Below are 21,668 nucleotides of genomic sequence, written 5' to 3'. Positions count from 1 at the left end.
GGCTAATGGAGCGGAGATTCAGGTGTTTAGTATTTTCTGACTTGTGATAATTCCTGACACCAAGTGTGAGGGCACTTTAAGGCCTGACAGAGTCAAGCCAAAGTGTGACGTTTATATCAGTCTGTCTTCATGTTCTGCAGATATCAGAATTTCGTCCCTGACAATAGGCTCCTTCTTGAAATGGGAAGTGGAAGTGCTAGAAGTGCTCTTGTACAGGTTATTATTCTTTTAGTCTCGCACTTAAAGAACTTTTCTTCACAACTGAAGGACTAAATAAGAATATGCTTTGTCCTTCCATCCTACGTTTCCTCCAAGAGAACAATGGATGCATCTTCCATCCATGCCTTGACAATAATTATTGGCTAGGCACTGAAGATTGCACACTTTTCTAATAATTTGAGGTAGAATTGTTTGAATGTGAGAAAATTGTCTCAAGCTGTGGGAGAGGAGGGACCATGACAGGTCAGGTTCACAATTGGCCTTCATGATCTCAAAGGTCAACCTAGACAACTCTATGATTCTATGCTATTCTGTGTTTTTATGGCAAGCACAGCATCATGCCATTGCACTTACATACTATGCTTTTCTCCATGGACGCCTTCTAGGAGTATGCTTAGCAGTATGACTAACAAGAATCAAAAAAGTTTGAAAATGAGAATGAGCTGTGAAATACTTTGTTTTACTTGAGTGTTTTTAACTTTCACGCTGAAGTTAGGAAGATTATAAATATTTCAAAGAAACTGCTGGCATGTAGCTGCAGATAAAACGAGGTGCGCTGCATTGTAAACCACAAAGCCAAGGAACAAAACCGAATTCCTTAGCTATTCATTTTGACAATCTCTTGAACTCTGGTTTTTGAGACTACAAACAGCGCATTTGAGATGGAGAAGCCTCAGGAATGCACTGGGGATTACATCCACTGTACTAACATAAACTCGTAAATGAATGACCAATTTCTTTGTTGATCAGCCTGGGAAGTAGAAAGAGATGAAATATGGTGATATATGGCTAACTGGTGAGACATGGGACCTTAAGTCTAGTTCTTCTTTTACATTAGAAGGCTGATGTGCAAACACATGTCCAAAGGATTTGAGGCAGGACTAAATTGGCATAAGAAAATGAGTTGAGGCATATTAGTTCTATTTAGAGGCTTCTGTTTTGTTTTGCTTTATTTTTGTTTTTCACCTCTTACTGGAAAGAAATCTTGTAGGTGTGGGTTTTTTTTTCATCACTAGGAATGCAATGGTGCCCTCTTGTGTGAAAATCGTGTTTAACATCAGCTGAGACTATCCACCAATGACTCTGAAAGTGAACTACTACCTATGAGGGTACTCACAACATGCAGGCAAAGTTTTTTGAGAAAAAAAAAAAAAAAAAAGCTTATATTATTAGTCTAGCCAAGATCTGTAGACTAGTAACTAGAAAGGTCTAGTTACTTAAAAGTGCTATTAGTCTAGCTGCACTCTGCTAACCTTAACTGTTAGAAATATGATTTCCTTTTTTGAGTTCATACTTTCCTAAGCCGGGAAATTTATTATCAAACCTCATCTGTAATGTAGTTCTTTCCCACTGCATTTCTAGCGAAGTCAATCAGCCAAGAGCTTGCTGTGGTCACGTGAATATCTTAGGTAAAGTATTGGTTTTACTGAAGACAGTGGTGACTTCCCTACCGATCTCTGAAGAGCTGGATTTTCATCTTTGGTGCTTCCTTCCCCAGAAATATCCTGTGCACACCATGACTTCTCTTTCTGTTTTATATTTGCAGGTGGCATTTTTAACAGTTTCTGCCACAGTGCTCCTGCATCTTTGTCTTCTATGGTACTGAAGAGCATGAAGATCTCAACAGTTATTAAATGTGTCCAAGGAAGCCCATGCACTCTTCATTTAAACATTAAAGGAACTCTGAGTCTGGATGGTAGGAAGCAGATTTGCTACTGAATCATTTCTGTTCACTTCTTGCTATTTTTCTGCCTATTTTTGTTCTGTAGTGTAATTCTTGTGTCCATGCTGTTTTCATGTGGTTGTATCAGATTTTTTAATTGAACTTTTTAACTACAAACCAGGATAAAGCCCTGGAATTTCTCAAAGGAATGAGAACTTAATTTTTTATATCCAACGTATTACAGTTTCCTCTGCCAGTGCCCCTGTAGTACTGCTGCTCTTTCTTTCTTGCTCTCTCACATGTGAGTATTTACACGCACACATAAGGACACAGATACCATTTGCCCTGTCAACATGGGCATGAGTGACTGCACCAACAGAAGAAACTGTATTTTGTTCTGAAGTTCCAATTCTAAGCCAAAATAAAATGAAAGCACTCAATTTTTTGGGGCATAGTTTATTTTTACCAACATCCTGCCACTCATGTACTTTGTGTGTTATTGTTTAGATATTTCCTGGTGTGCTTCACTCATTGTGTGATTTGTACTTAATCATTTGCATGACAGTTTGCATAATTAAAGCCTTAATTCATAGCAGTCTGTATTAAATCCATGGAGGCTTCCTACTCCATGTGCGTGTTATTACATGCTGTCCCCCTTTTTTTACAGAGATAAAATACTTGTACTTTTCACTTGGAAAGATTAGAATATGGTCTATCTTATTTTTCTGTTAAAGATGTTCAAATCACATTTTTGAAATGTATTCCTAACTTATTTCAGAAAATATTCGTGGGCTGGAAATATGTTCTTTTTCACTGGACACACAGCAGTCTCAGTGCACAAATGTGAGATTTGCCAGGAAGAAAAGCAAGACACTTAATGGAAAGAAGGTAGACTCATTTTTACGGGGTTGTTTTTCATTTAAATGTTTATAAACCTTTGGAAAAACATAGTTTTTGTATTTCTCTTTACTGTCTTAATGATTCTGTGGAAAACAGCAATGAAATATATGGTTCAGTAGTGTCAAATGAAGCTTCGTAACAAAAGTGTTCTGTATGTGATTCTCCACCATTTTTAGACTTCTTCCACTTAACTTTTATCAAGAGAAGATGCCTCTATAAATTCTACTTTTCAAATTGATCTTGTTTTCTTTCTTATTGTACCCACCAAATTGTGGGTAAGCTTTTGTTACTCCAATTGCTAGGAAGCACAATGTCACAGGGACCATTAAGCATTTTCTCACGTCCCACTCATATTTATTTAGATCCAGCCATGTCAATAGAATTTACACTTCTAGAAGAAAGCCAAATGCCTAAACACTTGTACACATCTGTTCTAAACTCATAATAATATTTGCAGTGGCAGAGTATGATTCTGTACTAAACTATACCCAGAAGTATTTGTTATTAAAATCTGCAGCAGGAAAAAAAAAAAGCAATCCTTGACCTACTGTTTAAAAGAGGAATTTTTGCTTTCAGCTAGTGGTGAATAACTGTTATTAATCCCATACAAAACATGTTACTTCATGTGCTCTGTTATATTGATTGCATGTGTGAAAGCAATTTCTACTCCCAAACTGCAATTGCAGTCTACACTCAGTATCATCAGTTGATGATCAAAAGTCCCTGCAGGCAGTGCAGGGCTGGCAATCAACAATTATTGGCTTTCAGACAAAGGTGAATTTTATAGCTGTGACTCAACAAATGCACTTAGAAATGTAGATGTATTTAGATTTTCATACTTTCAGTTCTGTGAGTAATCTTTTACCCTCCAAAGGCATTTGTGTCAAATAGGAGTTATATACATTTGGAAGTCTATATGGAATACAGTAGTTATTGCTACAGTTACTCCCTACAGTGAGAGAATGACTTGCTGTAATTGGATCTCAACTTTTGCCTCCTAAAATACTTTCCCAGAACCTTACTGCAATGAATAAATTTGACAAAGTTGATGCTAAATGTTTTAACAGACATATTTTCCTATTCTGCAATTGTTTGTGCTTGTAAAATGCTTACAACTCAGGACTTCTGGTAGTACAAAATACATTTTATCCTTTTTTTCAGTTCAGTGAGTTCTGTGCTTTTAATATTCTTTGATAGTTCACGGATCTTTGGTTTTCTGGAAGTAAAGGTGATGGCCAGCTCCTAGATTAGAAGAAATGACATTTTTGGAAATCCTTTAGCTAAATGGCATCTGATTCCTCTACATTCTTAATGCTACAGTATCTCAAAATGCTTAATGCTCCTGGCAAATGTAAATCAATTTAAACAAAAATATTGCTTGCATAACTCTCATAAGTAGTGGTTTTCATGCATTCTGGAAGTCACACACAAACTTTATTTTATAAACCTTTTAAACAGGTGCAGGTTCAATTCAATTGCTTTGAAGTCAACGTAGCACAACACATCTATGTCACCATGAAAACAGTACCAAATTACTGTGAAGTTAAGATGAGTCAGGAATACTATGTTGAAGGTAGGAAAACATCTTCAAACTAATGTTTTTCAAAAGACATCTTTTCAAAGAGAAAAACAAGGCCAAACAAAACAGAACAAAAAATTCCAAACAAAACCAAAATCTGAATGCAAAGGCAAGTTACATTCTGGGGTACGCTGATCTAAATGGTGCTATTTTATGTCTGACATAATCAGTATTATTCTACATTTTGGCGATTTATTTGGTGCGTGCAAATGTCTGACTTGCCAAAAACAAAACAAAACAAGATTGAACAACAACAGATACCAGAGTTTGTATTTCAAAATATTTGGAAAACTACATTATGTGTTTCTCCCAGATTGCATTCCTGTGATTGGAATGTGATCGATCTCTGCCAGCAGGCTCAGTCCTGCATGATCTCTGTGCATGAGATGGAAATGTTGCTGTCTTCTGTTAGGCTCCATGTGGTTTCAGACCTTTTGGCAAGTTTAATAGGAAAGTGTAAAGAAATAGCTTCTTTTCACTAGCTATCTGTTCTGTCACCTGTTTTTATATAAGTGAGTGAGATAAGATACCACTGGTCCTTGTTTTGGGCATAAGTTGCCTACTACATGCATATCGAAGTAGATTCAGTACAGGTGGTCCAGTGGTTCAGTGTGGCAAATGGTGGTGCAAAAAATGAACTGAGACCCCTTACTCAGCCCATTGCCTGTGCTTGCCCTGCCATCCCATTGCCACAGTCTGTGGGCTGCTGCCCTCGCCCATGGCCATTGGTGCAGTACCATCCCTTGCATACTGTATCAGACATGTTGTGTCTGCTCAAGTAAAGCTTTGGTCTATTTAAAAAGCATTTCATTTTCTTGCTAAAGCCTCTACTCCAGTTCACTACCAAAGGAGACAAGGGGAAAAAAATAAGGCTTTAAAAAGCCTAGTTTTAAACAAAGTGAAATGAAAACAAAGGAAAATGTTTTCCTATGGAAAATCACAATGTGAGGGCAATTAAAGCAAAATACTGCTCTAATGTACATTTAAGCAAAATATTTTAAAATCAAGATTTAGATTGTGAATATACAAGTATTAGATATTAGTTCTGAAGGTGTTGGTTGGCCTCTAGTTCTGGCAGGCTTCCTGGGAACTAAATGAAGGTAATTCTTTGCAAGTCTAGAGGAAAACCAGAATTGAAAAAATACAGTTGTTTTTAGCAGAGGAATGCATCTAGTAAACAACTGGAGTGAGTTTCAAGGAAAGTATAACTTGAATTGTTATTACTTATATTATTATTAACTACTGGATAAAGAAGTGCACTGTTGTATCCTAGTTTACCACCTTAAATTGCTGAAGAGGTTTAACAGTAGAAACCCCACACTGGTGAGATAGCTCCCTAATGCAAGTTAAGACACAGTCAGTGTGTGTGTGGTACCTTCCTTCACTTCCTTCACTATCTAGAAGAGGATCAAAATCTACCTTTAAAAGGGATGAATGAGATTGTTTTACTGTTGGGAAACTACTGGATAATTTGGAAGTCTGATAGGCTACATGCCTATATAAATAACACAATACTGAAGAAAATTCTGGTCTATATTTTGCAGATTGCAGAAACAGTGATGTGGGAAAGCACATTCCAGCTTGTTTGGGTGAGCTAATTGTCTGTATAACTTGAAGTTGTGGGGTATTTCTTGTGACTTCTACAGTGATATGTTTTCATAGCTGAATAAGCAGAAAAAATATTTACAACTGCTACTTAAAATTATACTTTGGGTATGTTGCAAAAATTCAGTGTTTCTCTATATTGACTTGTAAATGCTAGATAGCAGATAAAGATGTTGACAACCTATTCAATACTTAAACATTTGGAAGCAGGTTTGTGTCTTTTTCACGAACTACAGATTACAAGTTTCATATTTTGTCTATAAACAGATCTCACAAGTAGATTAAAGCGAATTGGCCGAATTGCTGTCCTGATCTTGAGATACCTGTGAATAAGAATAATAAAGAAAAAGTCCCCACATATTGCATTTGTCCAACATAGTTGCACATATTCTCAAAGAAATGAGATTTCAACCTCAGGATAATCAGCTTTTGAAGTAGCATTAGTGTGTATATTTCAGGTATTTGTACATGAACTACTTAAGATTTCAAGTAATGAGGTTGAGGTTCAATCTGTAGGTGTCTTGGCCTCTCATTATTGACAATGTTAATTAAAAATTAGTAATGTTGAAATTCATTCTTTTGAAAAATAATATATGTCATAAAGTAAGATTACATATAGGAATATCAGGATATAAAAGAATGATTTCAAATATTCTAGGTAAGAAATGTTAATTTATCTCTACACAGTTTTTAAATACATTCTGTATTTTTATAAAGCGGCAATGAAGTCAGAAATATACAAACTAATAAAGAACTAGAGACAATAATTTAATGTTTGAGTTTTGTTTTTCAGCTGGAAAGTTAGACTATAATGTAGACAGAACAAGAAAAATCATATCAGTGAATGTATCCAACTTTCTTCGAGATCAAGATTATTACATTCGTTTGTGTCACAAATGGTTTACCTGTGAGGATGTGGGACAATTTGCTGTGGTGAGTTAAGGCTTAAAGCATTGCTTTCTTGAGGTGTCTGGGGGAGAAATGCTAATTGAGATCATACTTACATGAAATGGTCTTCTGTGTCTTTGTTAACTTTATTAAATTGGCCTGGATCAGTGATCATCTTTTTCATTTCAGATAAGAGGGAAGGATTCTTTAAAATCAGTTTCTCTGAAGTACTCTCAGCTACTTCCTTGTCTTTGCATTGAGGTAACAGTTTGGATTTTATATATGCTTCTGATTAAATAAATTTTATATGAGTATGTGCTAAAAAAGGTGGGAAGATCTGTAGGAAAAGGCTCTACTGCTATGTTTTTGACTAAAGCATGTTTGACCTCATGAAATAGTTGAAGAGATTTTTCAGAAAACACTAATTAAAGATGGAGATAAAAGGAAATTAATTTATACAAGGTTAATTTAACTGAGTTTTTATAAGTAATGAAAATACAGCATGTTTAATTTGAATTTCAGCATAGCACTTGAGGTAGTTTCACATTCAAAGCTAAGAGATGATTTGAGGAAGCTGGGGTAGATAATACTTCTACTAATAGTAGAGAACTAATTCAGCTGCTTCTATTGAATGGTGCAGAGATAATGGGAAGGTAATTTAAGGATCACTGTCAGGTCTTATATAAATGTTTTCATCAGCCACAAGGGCACAAAAGGAAGGAACGTGTTAATGAGATTTGCTAGTAATGCAGTTGAATGGTATAATCAAAATAGAAGAGAATCTGAATAATCGGAAGAGAATAGAGTTCTTCATATAGGAAATAACTAAATGGGGATAAAAGTGCACTGGTGTGAAGTACAAGTTCATGCATTTGCTCTAATAAAAGCACTTCTTATTGTAAAATATGAGTCCTTGTTTGGAAAAAACACTGAAGAAAAAATATCAGAGTGTAATATTTCATCATAGAATGATTGATTAAAGGAACGTGCTTACATGATGTAAATGTGAAAAAAGATTTAGGTGGCAAGATTATCACAAGTGAGCAGGAAAATATAGGTAAGACTTTCTATGAAATAATGTAGGCAATTATTGCATCCTTATTTAATAAACATTAATAAAATGAAAGATGTACATAAGAAATCTAGAATGGTTGGGGAGTAGAAAGGCTGTCTTAAAAAGGAGATTTAAAGAAGATGTTTTCTTTAGCCTGTTAAAATATATGTAAAGAGAAACTATGGTTTTTTATTAAATACTAATCAGAATGGTTTTTTATACGAACACATTTTTTAAGCTAAAGCCATTTTTGACACAGACATGAAGGATGATATGCTCCATTCCTGTAATCACAGTATCTACACTCTTCACTGATAATTTGATAAGCAAGAAGTAAAAAGTCACCAAACTAATTTAAAATAAGCTTGATAAAATACAAAAATACTAATTTTTCACTGAATACTGGAGTAGTATTTTACTTGTGGATTAACATAATAAATGTAGATATCCATATGTAAATGCTTACCTTTTAATTAAATGTCCAAACTCTTTAGTCATTGATAATCTAGTTAATGCAGTTAGTGAAGCCTGTAAAGTTACTCAGTGGATCAAATGTAATTGCTTATTTTTGAATGAACTGATTAGTCACTGGAAAATATTCCACTTAGTATATATACAGAGAAACAATATGATTGCTGAGCAAACAAATGAGAGCTGTGAGCAATAAAAATATTTGCACATTAGTCTAAACAGTTAGGTTATACTAAAAGTCATGCATAGATTCCTGCAAGATTGAGTTTAATGTTAGTCCTCAGACTTCAAGTCTGCATCCTTAGCCATAACAAAGTTCAGAGATCTGGCATTATGATTCTTAAATGTCTTTTGTCATCCCTAGAATATAATGACACTGTAAGAAACAATGAATATCAAGTTAGAAGTCTTTTTAAATGCAATATGGTTCAAATATACAACTCAGAAATAGTAGGCATGTAGGGCTGGAAGGGGTCTCATCATCAGGTCATCAGCAGCATGTCATCAGCTTCCAGCTAGGCTGGTTCATCACCTCCAGTCCCAATAGTGTTGAATAGATATCCAGTGCAAAAAAGCCTTTTAAAAAAATACTTCCCCAAATACCATAACAGACATAACATATGTGCCTTTAGTGGGAAGGCTGGTCTTCCACATCCTTTCTGAAGTGTTAAAAACTGTTGTATCTGAAGATCTCTTGTTAATCGCTAATTTTTGGGTTTTAGGGTTGGCTGGCAATACCAGATGCCAGGAGGTTACAACTTTGTCCCTTTGAAAATGGCAAGTATTTTTTGATTACTCTTTATCTGAGTGTTTTTTGTCACAATTTGAAATTCATCTGAAATGAAAACCGTGCGTTGCAAAACTGCAAGGAAATCATTATACTAACTTGTTATATTGTGGTAGATGAAATAACTTATTTTCAGGTCTTAATATTAAAGTGTCTTTCCCTGATTACATTTTTTTGACATATTGAATAATATTTCCACTTTTTTGGTGCACAGATACAATGGCATTATGGGATAATATTGTTTATAATCCAGTGACACAAACCCTTGCTTGGGAACCAGCCTGCCCTGTGCTTGTCATTGTTAACCTGTGCAGATTAATGAAGTCTAATGACCACTGTGAAGATATACAAGATTCTTCCAAACGTTTTCCTGAGAAGGTAAGAACTATTGGGCTCTTCATTCAACTACTGAGATTGGCCATGACCAGAGCAATACAAAAAGCGAAGCTAGACTTTGGAATAAGAACAGTTGCAAATTCCTCTTTTCTTCTGTGATACTTTGAACTGTTCATAACCACAGTCTGTTCTTGTGCACTAACCACATAATTTATTCAGAAAGTTCAATATTGGTTGACTCACTATTAAGAAATAAAAAGACGGACATGACTGTGAAGCTAGTAATGTTTACTGAATTCTTTGGGGTCAATAGATTCTGCTTTTCATTTATAGTAAAGGCATGATTCATCTGCTCAGACTTAGCTGTCTAAAAATTATGTGTTCAAGTTAAAACTGTTCATCTCAGATGCCCTTTAAAGTAAGGAAATAAAGCAGACACATTCAGAGGACAATTCTTTTCATCTGACAGTAGATATTTAAGAAAGTTTGGAGGGCTGTATCTCTGATGTTTTGCATTATGACAAGTCTATTATGACTGGATATCATAACATCATAACCTGGATTTTTAACTTTAGATATCTAAAATGGAATTCAGATAAATCTAAATCTCTTCAGATCTTATTGGAGATGTAAAAATACCTTGATGGTAGTTTTATACTCCATTATGTTCTCTTTGAAGTGCCTTCCTCAAGCTGGATTCAAGTTGCCTTGAAGTTGTGGGTGTTGAGATACTGTGTTTCTCAGTTCTTTCAGCATTTATATTCCTAATCTGAAAAGGATTTTTAATACATGTATTTTGAACTGCTACATACTTCAGCCTGAAGTATCATGGGACTGAATGCATTGGATGTATGAAATTGCATAGAGTTTGAGCTTGCATTTTGAAAAGTAAATTTCAGACTTTATTGTGGAGAGAAGACAGTAAAATCCCTGTAACATCTCAAAAGGTAGATAAAATCATAAACAGATTCTTTTTTTTTGAAACATTATGAGACTTATTCTGATTACATTATGGCAAGGGGGAAGAGGATTAGAATGTTTATTTTTGTTTAGGAACTCTGGGCCAAGTGTTCAGTGATTGTTCAGATTCACCATGTTATGTGCCTCAACAAAGATTTGATCTTGGAAAAACACATAAGCTTAATTTTACACACGTGAATGGGCCTGGTGGGATTCATCATCTGCTGACAACAAGAACAACTCATTTCTTGCAGGAAAGAAAAAAACAAAGGGGAAAAAAAAGGAATCCTAAAATGAGATTTGTCTAGTAATGGTCATGTCTATTACCCAAAACATTGTCCAGAGTTGTTTTATTACAGACAATGAGTGTTTTCTTGTTGATTTCTTACTCATTGCTTTCAATGGCTGAATTCATGGACAGGATGTTTTTTTTTTTTTTTCTTTTTCCAATTTAATTGTGAAAGGTATTGAATTTTGACCATTTCTTGAAGAACATCTTTATAGTGTACTGCAGAGATTACTCAGATAATGCCAGTTTTGCCAGTAAGCACACACAGTGCCACACACTGCAATACTATGTACATGTATTGACTTAGGCCCAGATGATATGCAACTCTTCTCTTTAATCAGGCTGTGTCTTTCTTTGTCAAAGATTATGATGTCTCCATTTCTGAACAGATAGCTCCCATGGCACTATTTTCTGCAATCCTACTGCAATCCTACTGTGCTTAAGGATATTCACTGTGTGGTTATCAAAAAAGGTACAATAATGAGGTGTTACTTTGGTCATGATAGTGTGTTTTCTGTATTGGAGCCGCTGTGCTCAGGCGCTTGAGCAATGCTCTTTGTCTTAGTAAGAACACTTACATGGGTAGCAGCTGTTTATATGAGATGAGGCTTTTTATCTCCATGGGAAGATGAACTGTTGTTAATCAAGAAAGAAAAATTTTGTAGATCACTTAAGTGGGTTTCTGAAGTTCATTCTGTGTTTAAGTATTTTCTTGCATAGGGATACTGAAAACTGAGAATTATCTTAAGGCAAAAGTGATAAACCAAACTTGGAGTGAATATTCAAACATTCTGCAACATTGCTGATGAATAAGGGACTGGAAGAAAACTTCTGTGTAATCAGAATTTTGTACCCAAATCATGACAAAATCAATTAAACTCTAATGGGTTAGACAGACTACAAAAATGCTACATGTTATGGATAAATATAAGAAAATTATTCAGGAATCCAAAATAGCAGTTGTTTCTATTTTGAATATTTCATGCCAATAAGTAAACCAGTTCCTTTCTCTGTTATCAAACCAAGAACATGTGGGGTAACTAATTTTCTGAAACTACTCATTGAAACCAGCTAATGCTGAGTACTCTCTTTTCAAGCAGGTTAAGTATTCTCGTGTGGACACTCACCCAAGACTTTGCATGAAGGTAAACTAGTTTCTTATAAAAAACCTCTTTCCTGTCCTCTTTCTGAATTGGCATTATTGTTCAGGATTAATTTTTTTTTTCATAGATCTGATGAATAGGAAGTAGAAATGAAGGAAATGTGAAAGATTAAATTAAAATGAGGTTCTTTGGAAGTGCAGCAGCAACGATCTGACAAATGTCAGATCATGCCCAGATTTTTCTACTTAAGAAAAGCAGTGAAAATGTTTTAGGTCATACACTCAAACTCTGAAGTATACATTAAAATTAATGTGGAAAATTTTCCATATTAAATATATGATAATAAAAGTGATTGAAATGCTGCATTTACTGGAGCGCTGTTTATTATTGGTGAGGAAAAAATGCCATGTAAATTAATGTTGGCACATTATTATTTCATCGTAGACTACTTTTAAGTCAGTGGAACTACATGTTTCTGTAAAATTGAGCATGTGGGGATCTAATTTAAATCAAATGCTTGAAGATAGGATAGAGCAGAAAAGCTGTGTATTCATCTTCCTTTTCTGGAATGCAGTGATTATGTATACTTGAATCTGTACCCACAGACTGAAATAAAAAAATCAGTTTTCCTAACTGATTTCTCTGGTTTCAGTTTACAACCAAGCAAGGCTCTTGGGTTAAGTGTCCATTTGCTCATGGAGAATTTCCAGGTAAATATATATTTTTAGAATTACATAATATTAAATTGTGCATTGCTTTCTCCAGTAAGCAAGTTCTCTCTTCACTAATGTATTCACATAATTGTAGCCTGTAAATTATAGCAAAGAGATTCAACAGTTTGCTACTTCTGTATATAAACTTCCCAATAGGTCCAGTGTTGATCAGTATGAAAAAGTAATTATTTTCCCCTATTGTCAGCTTGGAAGATGAGAACAGCTGCAGTTGCAGATCGAATACAAGTTTTCTTCACATCTCAAACCAAAGCACACTTCTCAGTGCTGGTGTGTAACAGGACACAGCTGGCCTCATGTGAATCTGTTGGGATGCGCCATTCAGTCTCTGTGGTTTGTATACATTATTTCTTCAAATTCTGTAATACTTTCACCAAATCTAACTGCATTTGTTTATTATTTCATTTATTGCCATGCAGCTTGAAAGTGTTAATAAGCACACACAAGTACTTATTGGAACAATTACTGGAACATTTTTAAAGCATGAAGTTCTAATTCTGATCTCACGCTGATGGAAGATATTAATAAGGAGGCTGAGGTCAAATGAGTCATGTCAAAGAAAGTAACTACTATTGAGCGGAACCTTAGTATTCTTTTAACATCATTTTTGTGGTACAGTATTTGTATTATGAATATAGCAAATGTAACTGTTAGCTTTTTGTATATGGTTCATCAATGTAGCTGACCTCACAGGTCTCACATCATTAAATTTAAGACTAGAGGCACAGTTCCAAAAAGGTCTTGAGCTACTCTAAATCTCATGGCTGCCAAAACAAACCCACTTCAGCTCACAAAAAAAGGAAAGTTTTCAGACAACTTTTTCAGACAGCTGACTGGGACTGCGCAACAACTTCTGACTGCACAACTTCTTACAGCAAAAAGGAGAGAGGAAAAAGATTGTGGGAGGGAATGCTTTTTCAGTCCTTGAACCTTTCAGTATGCAGCATGCACATAGCAGGGGTTGTTGACAAGAAGGCAACTTCTTAAGCAAGCAATTGACTTCTTAAACTCAAAGGGATGGACCCTGAAAGCTGAATTTATTTTCTAATGAATCCGTTTAGATTTTTCAGTACATCCCTTGTTCTGAGTGTAGCAGAGCATTTGTTCCAAGCCGAGTTTTCCAACTTAGGGTTTTGTTACACAAGTTGAAGCTGAGTTTAAGTGAAACATGATATCTCCTCCAAGAGACCCGAGAAAGGAAGGTATATGTCTATCAAATGCCACAGATTGACAGAATCACAGAATGTAAGGGATTGGAAGGGACCTCAAAAGATCGTCTAGTCCAATCCTCCTGCTGGAGCAGGAGCATCCAATTAGGTCACAAGGAAAATATCCAGGAGGGTTTTGAATGTCTCCAGAGAAGAAGACTCCACAACCTCTTTGGGCAGCCTCCTCCAGTGCTCTATTACCTTCACTGTGAAGATTTTGTGATAGTTATGTGGAACCTCCTATGTTCCAGCTTGCACCCATTGCTTCTTGTCCTGTCGTTGGATGTCACTGAGAAGAGTAAGAGAAGCCTGTCCTTATGGAGCAAGATATCCAGAGAAATGCTGTATTACTGACAGAGATGGAGACCAATGTAGCAGCAGTTGACAAACGATATGTGTAGTGAACACTTATCAGTGTAATTTCCCTTCAACTGGCAACTGGCTTATTTCAAATAAAATCTGTTGAATTTAGACTTTTGGTTTTAAATAATGTGTGAATTGCAAAGTGAGAAGGCTAATGGTACAACACTGATAAGGCAGAGCCAGGTGTTGTACAGTGTCTATCATGAAGGGCACCGGTACATTTAGGAATGCTTTTTTTCTTCCTTCTGGTGCAAGGCTGAGATTTCCTTTGTGTACTGTGACACAGTGGGAGCCCACATAAGTTACACGCAGTTCCCGTCTCACCACTGTGAGCAATATACACAAAATTTTCATAATGACTTAGCTCTGTGTTCCCAGAAACTGATGTTCTTTCTAGTAATCCCAGTTTGGTTGTGCTTGAGTAAGAACACATTCACCTAATTTACCCGAAATTATTTTAGGAGTTTGCCACACTAAAGAAAACAGTGTGGGATGCAAAGCTATTAGTGGACTAACTAAAATTATTTTGAGCACAAACTATAAACAATCAAATGTTAAGTGTCAGAACAATCATTTAGGACAATTTTACCCTAAGGCTGAGCTTGTTCTTGGCATACAATATAATGGGAAACCCACAATAGCTGCAAAGAAGGGGTCATTCCTTCAACACATGTACACCAGGGAAAAGAAGTGAAGATGCTTGGTGCTAACATGATGTCAGCAGCCTTGGTGGGAGGATGTCCTCCCTCACAGTACTTCACAAAGCACAGGGGCATTGGCCTTCTTTCTATCCTGTCCAAATCGTGCTTGACAAAACTACCCTAGCTGCTTATGGACATTGAGAACCAGGGATATCTCTGAAAATGTGTAACCTTCTATGATGAATGTGTACTTTTATATTTTTTTACTTTAGATATTAAATTTCCAACACAGTAAAATGTGCAGTGTTACTGGCAAAGGAAGAAAAGAGATGAAAAGACAATTTTTTTAAATTGTTTCAGGATATGGAAAATAATATATTTTTTTTCATTTTCCTCCTTCCTTCCTTCCTTCCTTCCTTCCTTCCTTCCTTCCTTCCTTCCTTCCTTCCTTCCTTCCTTCCTTCCTTCCTTCCTTCCTTCCTTCCTTCCTTCCTTCCTTCCTTCCTTCCTTCCTTCCTTCCTTCCTTCCTCCCTTCCTTCCTTCCTCCCTCCCTCCCTCCCTCCCTCCCTCCCTCCCTCCCTTCTTCCCTCCCTCCCTTCCTCCCTTCCTCCCTTCCTCCCTTCCTCCCTTCCTCCCTTCCTCCCCTCCTCCCTTCCTCCCTGCCTGCCTTCCTCCCTTCCTCCCTTCCTCCCTTCCTCCCTTCCTCCCTTCCTCCCTTCCTCCCTTCCTTTCATAAGGGAGATTCTGTGTCAATCACGATGTCACGGGAAGTGTGCGGGTCAACAATTTGCATTCAGGTATGTGTATTGTGTGTATTGATTTTGCCAAGTACTGTGTACAAAATAAACAAGACATAAAAAAGAAAAAAAAGTAAAAGAAGGAAACCAGCAGGCACCCTCCCAGCTTCTTCCTCCTAGCCAGATCTGATTGCTGTGCAAATGGAGTTGGCAAAAAGCATTATTTATAGCTTGAAGTGCTGCTACCACCTCTTGTTGAGATGATATTAATTAACAGAGAAGTTGCTGTCAGCGATCCTGCTGCTTTGTAAGTGGCAGATAAATGGATATCAACAGGAAATTGTTAATCCTGTTCCTGTATGTTCCTTTGTTTCTAATAAAAGGTTAGTTAAGAGATCCAAGTAAATCATAGATGAATCTTTGAAACCTTGACATTAGCTGAAAAAGGTTAGACATATAGCTGATAGCACAGTAAGTACATTGTCTGCTAGAATTAGTGCTTCTGAAAGCACAGTGTAACCAAATTACTGTTTCACACACTAATTCTGTAGCTGAACTTCACTAAGACAACATTAATAGAAAATGAATATGAAGCTGATTGTTTTTCTCCTCTCCAGAGTTAAAAGTTCTCAACTTGGTGTATCTTGAGTCTCTTCAGTTCTTGAGTTGATGTATAAATTGTCTGCTGTGTAAATAAGACAACATCTGTCAGAATATAACTCTCCAAACATAAAAAAGCTGTTTGATTTTGACATTTAGAAACCTAAATTTAAAAATTAAAAATGATAGTGACTTCAGTCCATTGAGTGTTCAGTGTATGTATGTCCACTGAATGTACACTTCAGTACACTCCATGTACATTTCTTTAAAAAATAGAATAAAAATGTATTCAGTCGAGTATACTAATAAAGCAGTATTTTTTTATTGATGTCAACAGAACTGTTTAGTAACAGTACTGCTGAAAGGGGAATAAGATTCTGTTCTTTCTTTTACAAGGGCTGGAGGACAGATGTAGATTATTCAGTTCCACTGCAGATCTGTGATATCAACTGTGGTAAGTACTTATGATGACGAAAAAACAGGTCTTGATTGAATGGAAGAGAGCATCTCAGGTGAAGGATGCTTTCATTGGGAAATGAAGATGGGATTCATCTGACTGAATGTGGATGTCTACATCTGAGCTAGTTATGCTCAATTTTCTTTATGGACAATGGACTCCTATCTAAACCAGCCTTTAATTAGCTGCTGTAAGGGCAACTTGTGTGGCTGTCTGTTTTCTCTTCTCCGTGGGTGAATTTACCAGCCTATGCCAAACTGCTGCCACACCACACCTACATTTGCCTTGCTCTTGGTAGATGAAGTAACTAGTTTAAAACAATCCTTGGCAAGTAGGCACGCACTTCTGTCATTGTAGTGATTGCAGCATAGCCCTACTGTTAATTCTCCACCTCTGCAAATGGAACAGCAGGAGTTTCCTCCACTGAAGAATTACTGTGAGGATAGTATTATCCTCATGTCCATGTCCTTATATGTCCATTATTATGGACATAAGCCGCAGCATAGGAAGTTCCGCACAAATGTGCGCAAGAACTTCTTTACAGTGAGGTGACGGAGCACTGGAACAGGCTGCCCAGGGAGGTGGTGGAGTCTCCTTCTCTGGAGATGTTCAAGACCTGCCTGGATGCCTACCTGTGCAACCTGCTGTAGGGAACCTGCTTTGGCAGGGGGGTTGGACTCGATGATCTCTGGAGGTCCCTTCCAACCCCTACAATTCTGTGATTCTGTGATTATGAGTTCAAGCACACTCATATGCTCATGAAGTCAGAATATTCTGAAATCTCCAGCCCCTGATGGTATGGCACTGTAAAATGTAATGAATTTGAATTAAATAAGCCTCTAGGGTTTACGGTGAAGAACACAGGGTTAGGTTTAGCAGAACTGAAAAGTCTAAAAAGGAGTTGAGCTGAGAGAAAGCTCAATCTGAGCTCTTCAAGAAAAAAAAACCTCCCCAAACCCACAGAAACACTGCCCCTCCCTGTTCATTATAAACATAGCAATTCCTGTGAAAGATTTGCTCTGTGTACAGTTAACTGTAGCTTCAGATTTGGAAGCCTGACACTTGACAATTGAATTTGCAATCCAACTGCAGTTCTCTGTGCAAGCACTGACATAATGCTTGTTCAGTTTTCTTCTGCACTTAAAAACCCACGACAAGTCCACTCAAGGTGAATCAGTTAATTTCTGAATGTTGTGATTCATTCAATCTGGATACATTCTTCTTATGCACAGTTTCCATTTAACAAATGCAAAGGATATGAAAACAATAACAATAGGTTCCAGGGGTGACAGTCAGGGAATTCCTCTCTTCCTTCTAATAAGAGAGAATGGATCTATGTATTAAATGAAAATGGTGGAATACTGAAAACTGAGTAAAGAATTTTCTGGACATGTTTGATTAAAATGTGGAATTTGTTATCATAATTTCTGTTCTGATCAATAATTTCTGAGGATTCAGAATAAAAATAAATAAATAAAAAAGATAAGCTGTGCGTTTCCAGGACTTCCAAGCTTTAATATGTGAATGCTACATTTGTTGCACGGAGCATAAGTAGGATACGATTCATGGCTGCTGCCAAACTTCATATTTTGGGGTAATGCTGTCCACATTAGCAAGTGAATGATTCCACCTTTGCTGTCTTGCTAGGAGGAGATTGCTGAAACTTCCCTCGGAGATAGCTGGTGCAAACTGTTTCCCAGTGGTGGGACTCTGAACCTCATGGGTCCAACTCACTGATGTGATCCTTGTGCTCTTAACGTCTCGTCAGGAGTCATCAACTGCCTGTTTTGTCATGTGTTAGATTTTGAATGTAACAGCATTACTACTAAGAATTTTGAATTCTCAAGTGCTTATTTTCTGCAATTAAGACATCTTCTCAAGTATGAACTTTCCAAAATCAAGAGATAATGAAAGTTACTTAAAGATCTAGGGTGATAGTTCTTACACTGGGATGCTATTTGTCCTTTAACCTAATATGTTAAGAGAAAGAAAAGAGTATGAAATGTAGAATTTGTCCATAATTTGTGGCAATTAAATTCTACTAAGTGTCAAATGATTGAGAAACAATCTTATAAAAGTATAGTAAAAATATCTACTGTATACATCTTTGTGAAATAGAAACTTACATCATTACTACATTTTATTAAAGATTGCATGCAGTGTCAGTGTGCCCAAAAGAACAGTGATGTTATTGACATGCATTTTATTTCTCAAAGGCAAAACCCAAAGGAAAAAGTTGCTTCCCTTCTCAGTTTTATTATTCCTTTGCCCTCTTCTCTGGATTGCATTAGAAGCAAAATATTCTAAAACATTATTTCACCTATTTAAGAAGAAATATATCTATTCCAAATGAAAAAATAACTGGAGTCATTTAATGTGAAAAAACAAAAAGGTATGAACTGTAATGAAAACAAAATGACACTTTACATTTTAATTTGTTCCTTCAGGTTTTCGTGGACAGACATATGGTAATGAAAACCCTGCGAAGGCCATGACACACAGGTATTCAGCCATTCTCTTAAATACACTGTTAAAAAATTTTAAGAGTTGACAAAGTTGTTAATTCTCAAAACATCATTACTGTCTCTAAGGAACAGAAACAATATGAGTGATATTTTTATTTGCTGGCTGGGAATGTCCGGTTCCTATCTCTTCTCTTTCCTTGTCCCCACTGTTGGCACCTCTTACTCCATGGTTCCTGCTCTCAGCAGTCTGGCCTGAGAGGTAGCTGCTAGAGAGACAAAAAACCAAAATGTGATACAACTGCCATTCAGCATTCAAGAGCCCTGGAACAATCAGATTTACTGAGCATGGCTTCCACATTACTAGCACCTGTCTTCTGACTTTCCCCTGGCATTTATAAGGGAATCACAATACCCTGTTCTCTCACTCTTTGGATGTGTCTGCTCAGCTGTTCCAGTCTTTCTTTTCTTTCCCACATCCATTCCAAAACACTTATTCCTAGGCTGTAAAGGAGTCAATGATTAATGGAGTCAATGGATGTATGATTTGGTAAGATCCTGAGCTTCTCAAAAAGCTCTTTCTTTAAGGATGTCCTTTTGGAGGCAGCCTTGGAACAGTGGGAGCAACCTAGAACACAAGAAAGAATAGAGGTATTCTGAAAAGTCATTGTTCAAAGAAATTTAAAATATGCAGCCTTTCCAAGTTAGACAAGTCATGGTGAAAAGCTGCTGCCATCTTTGGGGTAGTCTTTGCTTTGCTAGATGATAACACTAAGAACAAAGTATCTCATTTTTGTGCATTTGTTCAAAATGACTGTGTGGTTTGGGCAGTCAAGGCATCACGCTATAGATAAATGGTTACATTTATTGCTAATTCTGACTATATAAGAATGTAATGCACTCTTTCTCAGTGCAAAGAAATAAATATCTTTCTTTTTCTGTTTCTCCCCTAGAATGAAGAGTGTGCATTCCTTGCACTGAATTTAACAGCAGCACATCTTCAACGTCCTCAGAGGCTTATCAATATCCAGTTGTACTTTGGTATAACTTGCAAACTGGCATCTCACATCTTAATAAATTCTCCTAATTCTGTGGGATTTTTCTCACGGGTGAAGAATTTAGCAAGTTAGACCTACTTTAATGTCCAAAAGAAGCTGAATTATGATTCCTCATTTCACAGTATTTCAAAACAAAGCACATCTTAGGTCATGTAGTTAGAGAATCAGGTTCACGTTTTCCTTCTAAATTAATATTTTATACATAATGTGCTTTAAATGAATAATTTCACAGTACCTATAGAACAAGAATTTCAGAAGTTCTTATTTGCAACTTTCCTTTTTTAACCATAAGAAAAAGATTTTGGGAAATGAAGAAAGGAATTTTTCTCATCTTTTTACAATATCCTTCTTTGTTTTCTGATGCCATTCTGATGACCTCATTGTGACAGACCATATTCCTTAAGTATATCTAATAACTGATTTCTGTGTTTACATTTGCCTTTCACTTGGAAATAACTCCTATTTATCAGAAGAGGTCTTCAGTTTGAAAGTTACTTAAAACTGTTATGTGAAAATCCAACCTAGAAGAAAACAGGTGGAAATAACCGAAGTATTTTTTTCCATTATATCAGTATTTATACATCACATTTGAGAATAATATTACACTTTGTACTGATTATCAAACATTTGGCCTTTGTTTCAAGGAACGCTCCTGTCAAACATCCTCACTTCCTACTGTGTAAAAAGGAAATAAAGTCAATTAAAAGTTTATTAATAAAAAATCCTGAAACCATGTAGAATTGCTCATGTGAGATCAAAAAGATGGGATGGCAGTGAGGGTGTGGAACAAGAAGTTGATCAATAAAAAATATTTTCCATCTGAATGTGTTTTTTGTTTCGTGATTTTCAGATAAGGATTTATAAAGTATAAATATGGCACAAGAGTCATATCTGCTATATGGTATATGCTATAATAATATATTATAATATAATAATGGCTATATGCTATGCTATAATAACAAGGTTTCTGATGGGCTCTCAAGAGGACAAACACTGCCTGGCTCCTCTGGTATTAAAACTCTACAGATGTGTAGAGCACACATCTACTAGATATATTCCTATTCTGTGCAGTGCTATGGCTCCATAAGCAGAGGTGGGAAGGCAGCCCTTGTGCAGCATTTATTTACTTACTTTAACTGTGAAATAGAAGCACTGATCTATTCAGATATCTGCTTTTCCTTTAATACCCTCCAGACCGCAGCCAGAAACAACCTGCTCAACTGAGGGAACATTAACATTAATTACTCTTTAGGGGAAAGAGCACTTTTCCTTACTTTTCTGTAGGAAAGGCTGATTTTTACTGATTTTTATTGCAGCTAAGTTCTTAAGATGAACTTTTTGCCTCTGTTCTTAGACTGAAAATGAATTCAGATTATTGTGGTGTGGTAGGATCCGAAAACCAAAGTGTAGCTAAGATAAAACCACCTCCAATGACACACTTCAGTGATAATTACTTCTCAAGCGTATTTTGTTCTGACTAGACACTGATGTTAGAGGTAGTCTAGACAGCTCAGCCTAAATGCTTACCATTAAGAAATTCTTGACTATAGCAATGT

The 21,668-nt window shown here is 36.3% G+C and overlaps 1 protein-coding gene across 4 annotated transcripts in view; it reads left to right on the top strand.

The window, feature by feature from the left end:
* Positions 1-20,926, top strand: part of IL17REL (interleukin 17 receptor E like) — a 42,073-nt gene extending 21,147 nt beyond the window's left edge. For 3 of the 4 annotated variants that reach the window (XM_048940716.1, XM_048940875.1, XM_048940919.1), the window contains 15 exons: positions 1,766-1,915; positions 2,661-2,770; positions 4,241-4,355; positions 5,906-5,950; positions 6,760-6,899; positions 7,044-7,115; positions 9,102-9,156; positions 9,381-9,544; positions 11,849-11,896; positions 12,507-12,564; positions 12,773-12,918; positions 15,536-15,595; positions 16,532-16,589; positions 19,040-19,094; positions 20,008-20,926. In XM_048940716.1, coding sequence (XP_048796673.1) covers positions 1,766-1,915; positions 2,661-2,770; positions 4,241-4,355; positions 5,906-5,950; positions 6,760-6,899; positions 7,044-7,115; positions 9,102-9,156; positions 9,381-9,544; positions 11,849-11,896; positions 12,507-12,564; positions 12,773-12,918; positions 15,536-15,595; positions 16,532-16,589; positions 19,040-19,094; positions 20,008-20,035 — 1,304 coding nt within the window. In that variant the 3' untranslated portion in view covers positions 20,036-20,926. The remainder of the gene's footprint in view (positions 1-1,765; positions 1,916-2,660; positions 2,771-4,240; positions 4,356-5,905; positions 5,951-6,759; positions 6,900-7,043; positions 7,116-9,101; positions 9,157-9,380; positions 9,545-11,848; positions 11,897-12,506; positions 12,565-12,772; positions 12,919-15,535; positions 15,596-16,531; positions 16,590-19,039; positions 19,095-20,007) is intronic. The other variant, XM_048940801.1, reaches the window with a different exon arrangement.
* Positions 20,927-21,668: the final 742 nt, after the last annotated feature.

This window comes from Lagopus muta, chromosome 1 (assembly GCF_023343835.1).
Source record: "Lagopus muta isolate bLagMut1 chromosome 1, bLagMut1 primary, whole genome shotgun sequence".
NCBI classification, from domain to species: Eukaryota; Metazoa; Chordata; class Aves; order Galliformes; family Phasianidae; genus Lagopus; species Lagopus muta.
This window is presented reverse-complemented; position numbering and strand designations above follow the sequence as displayed.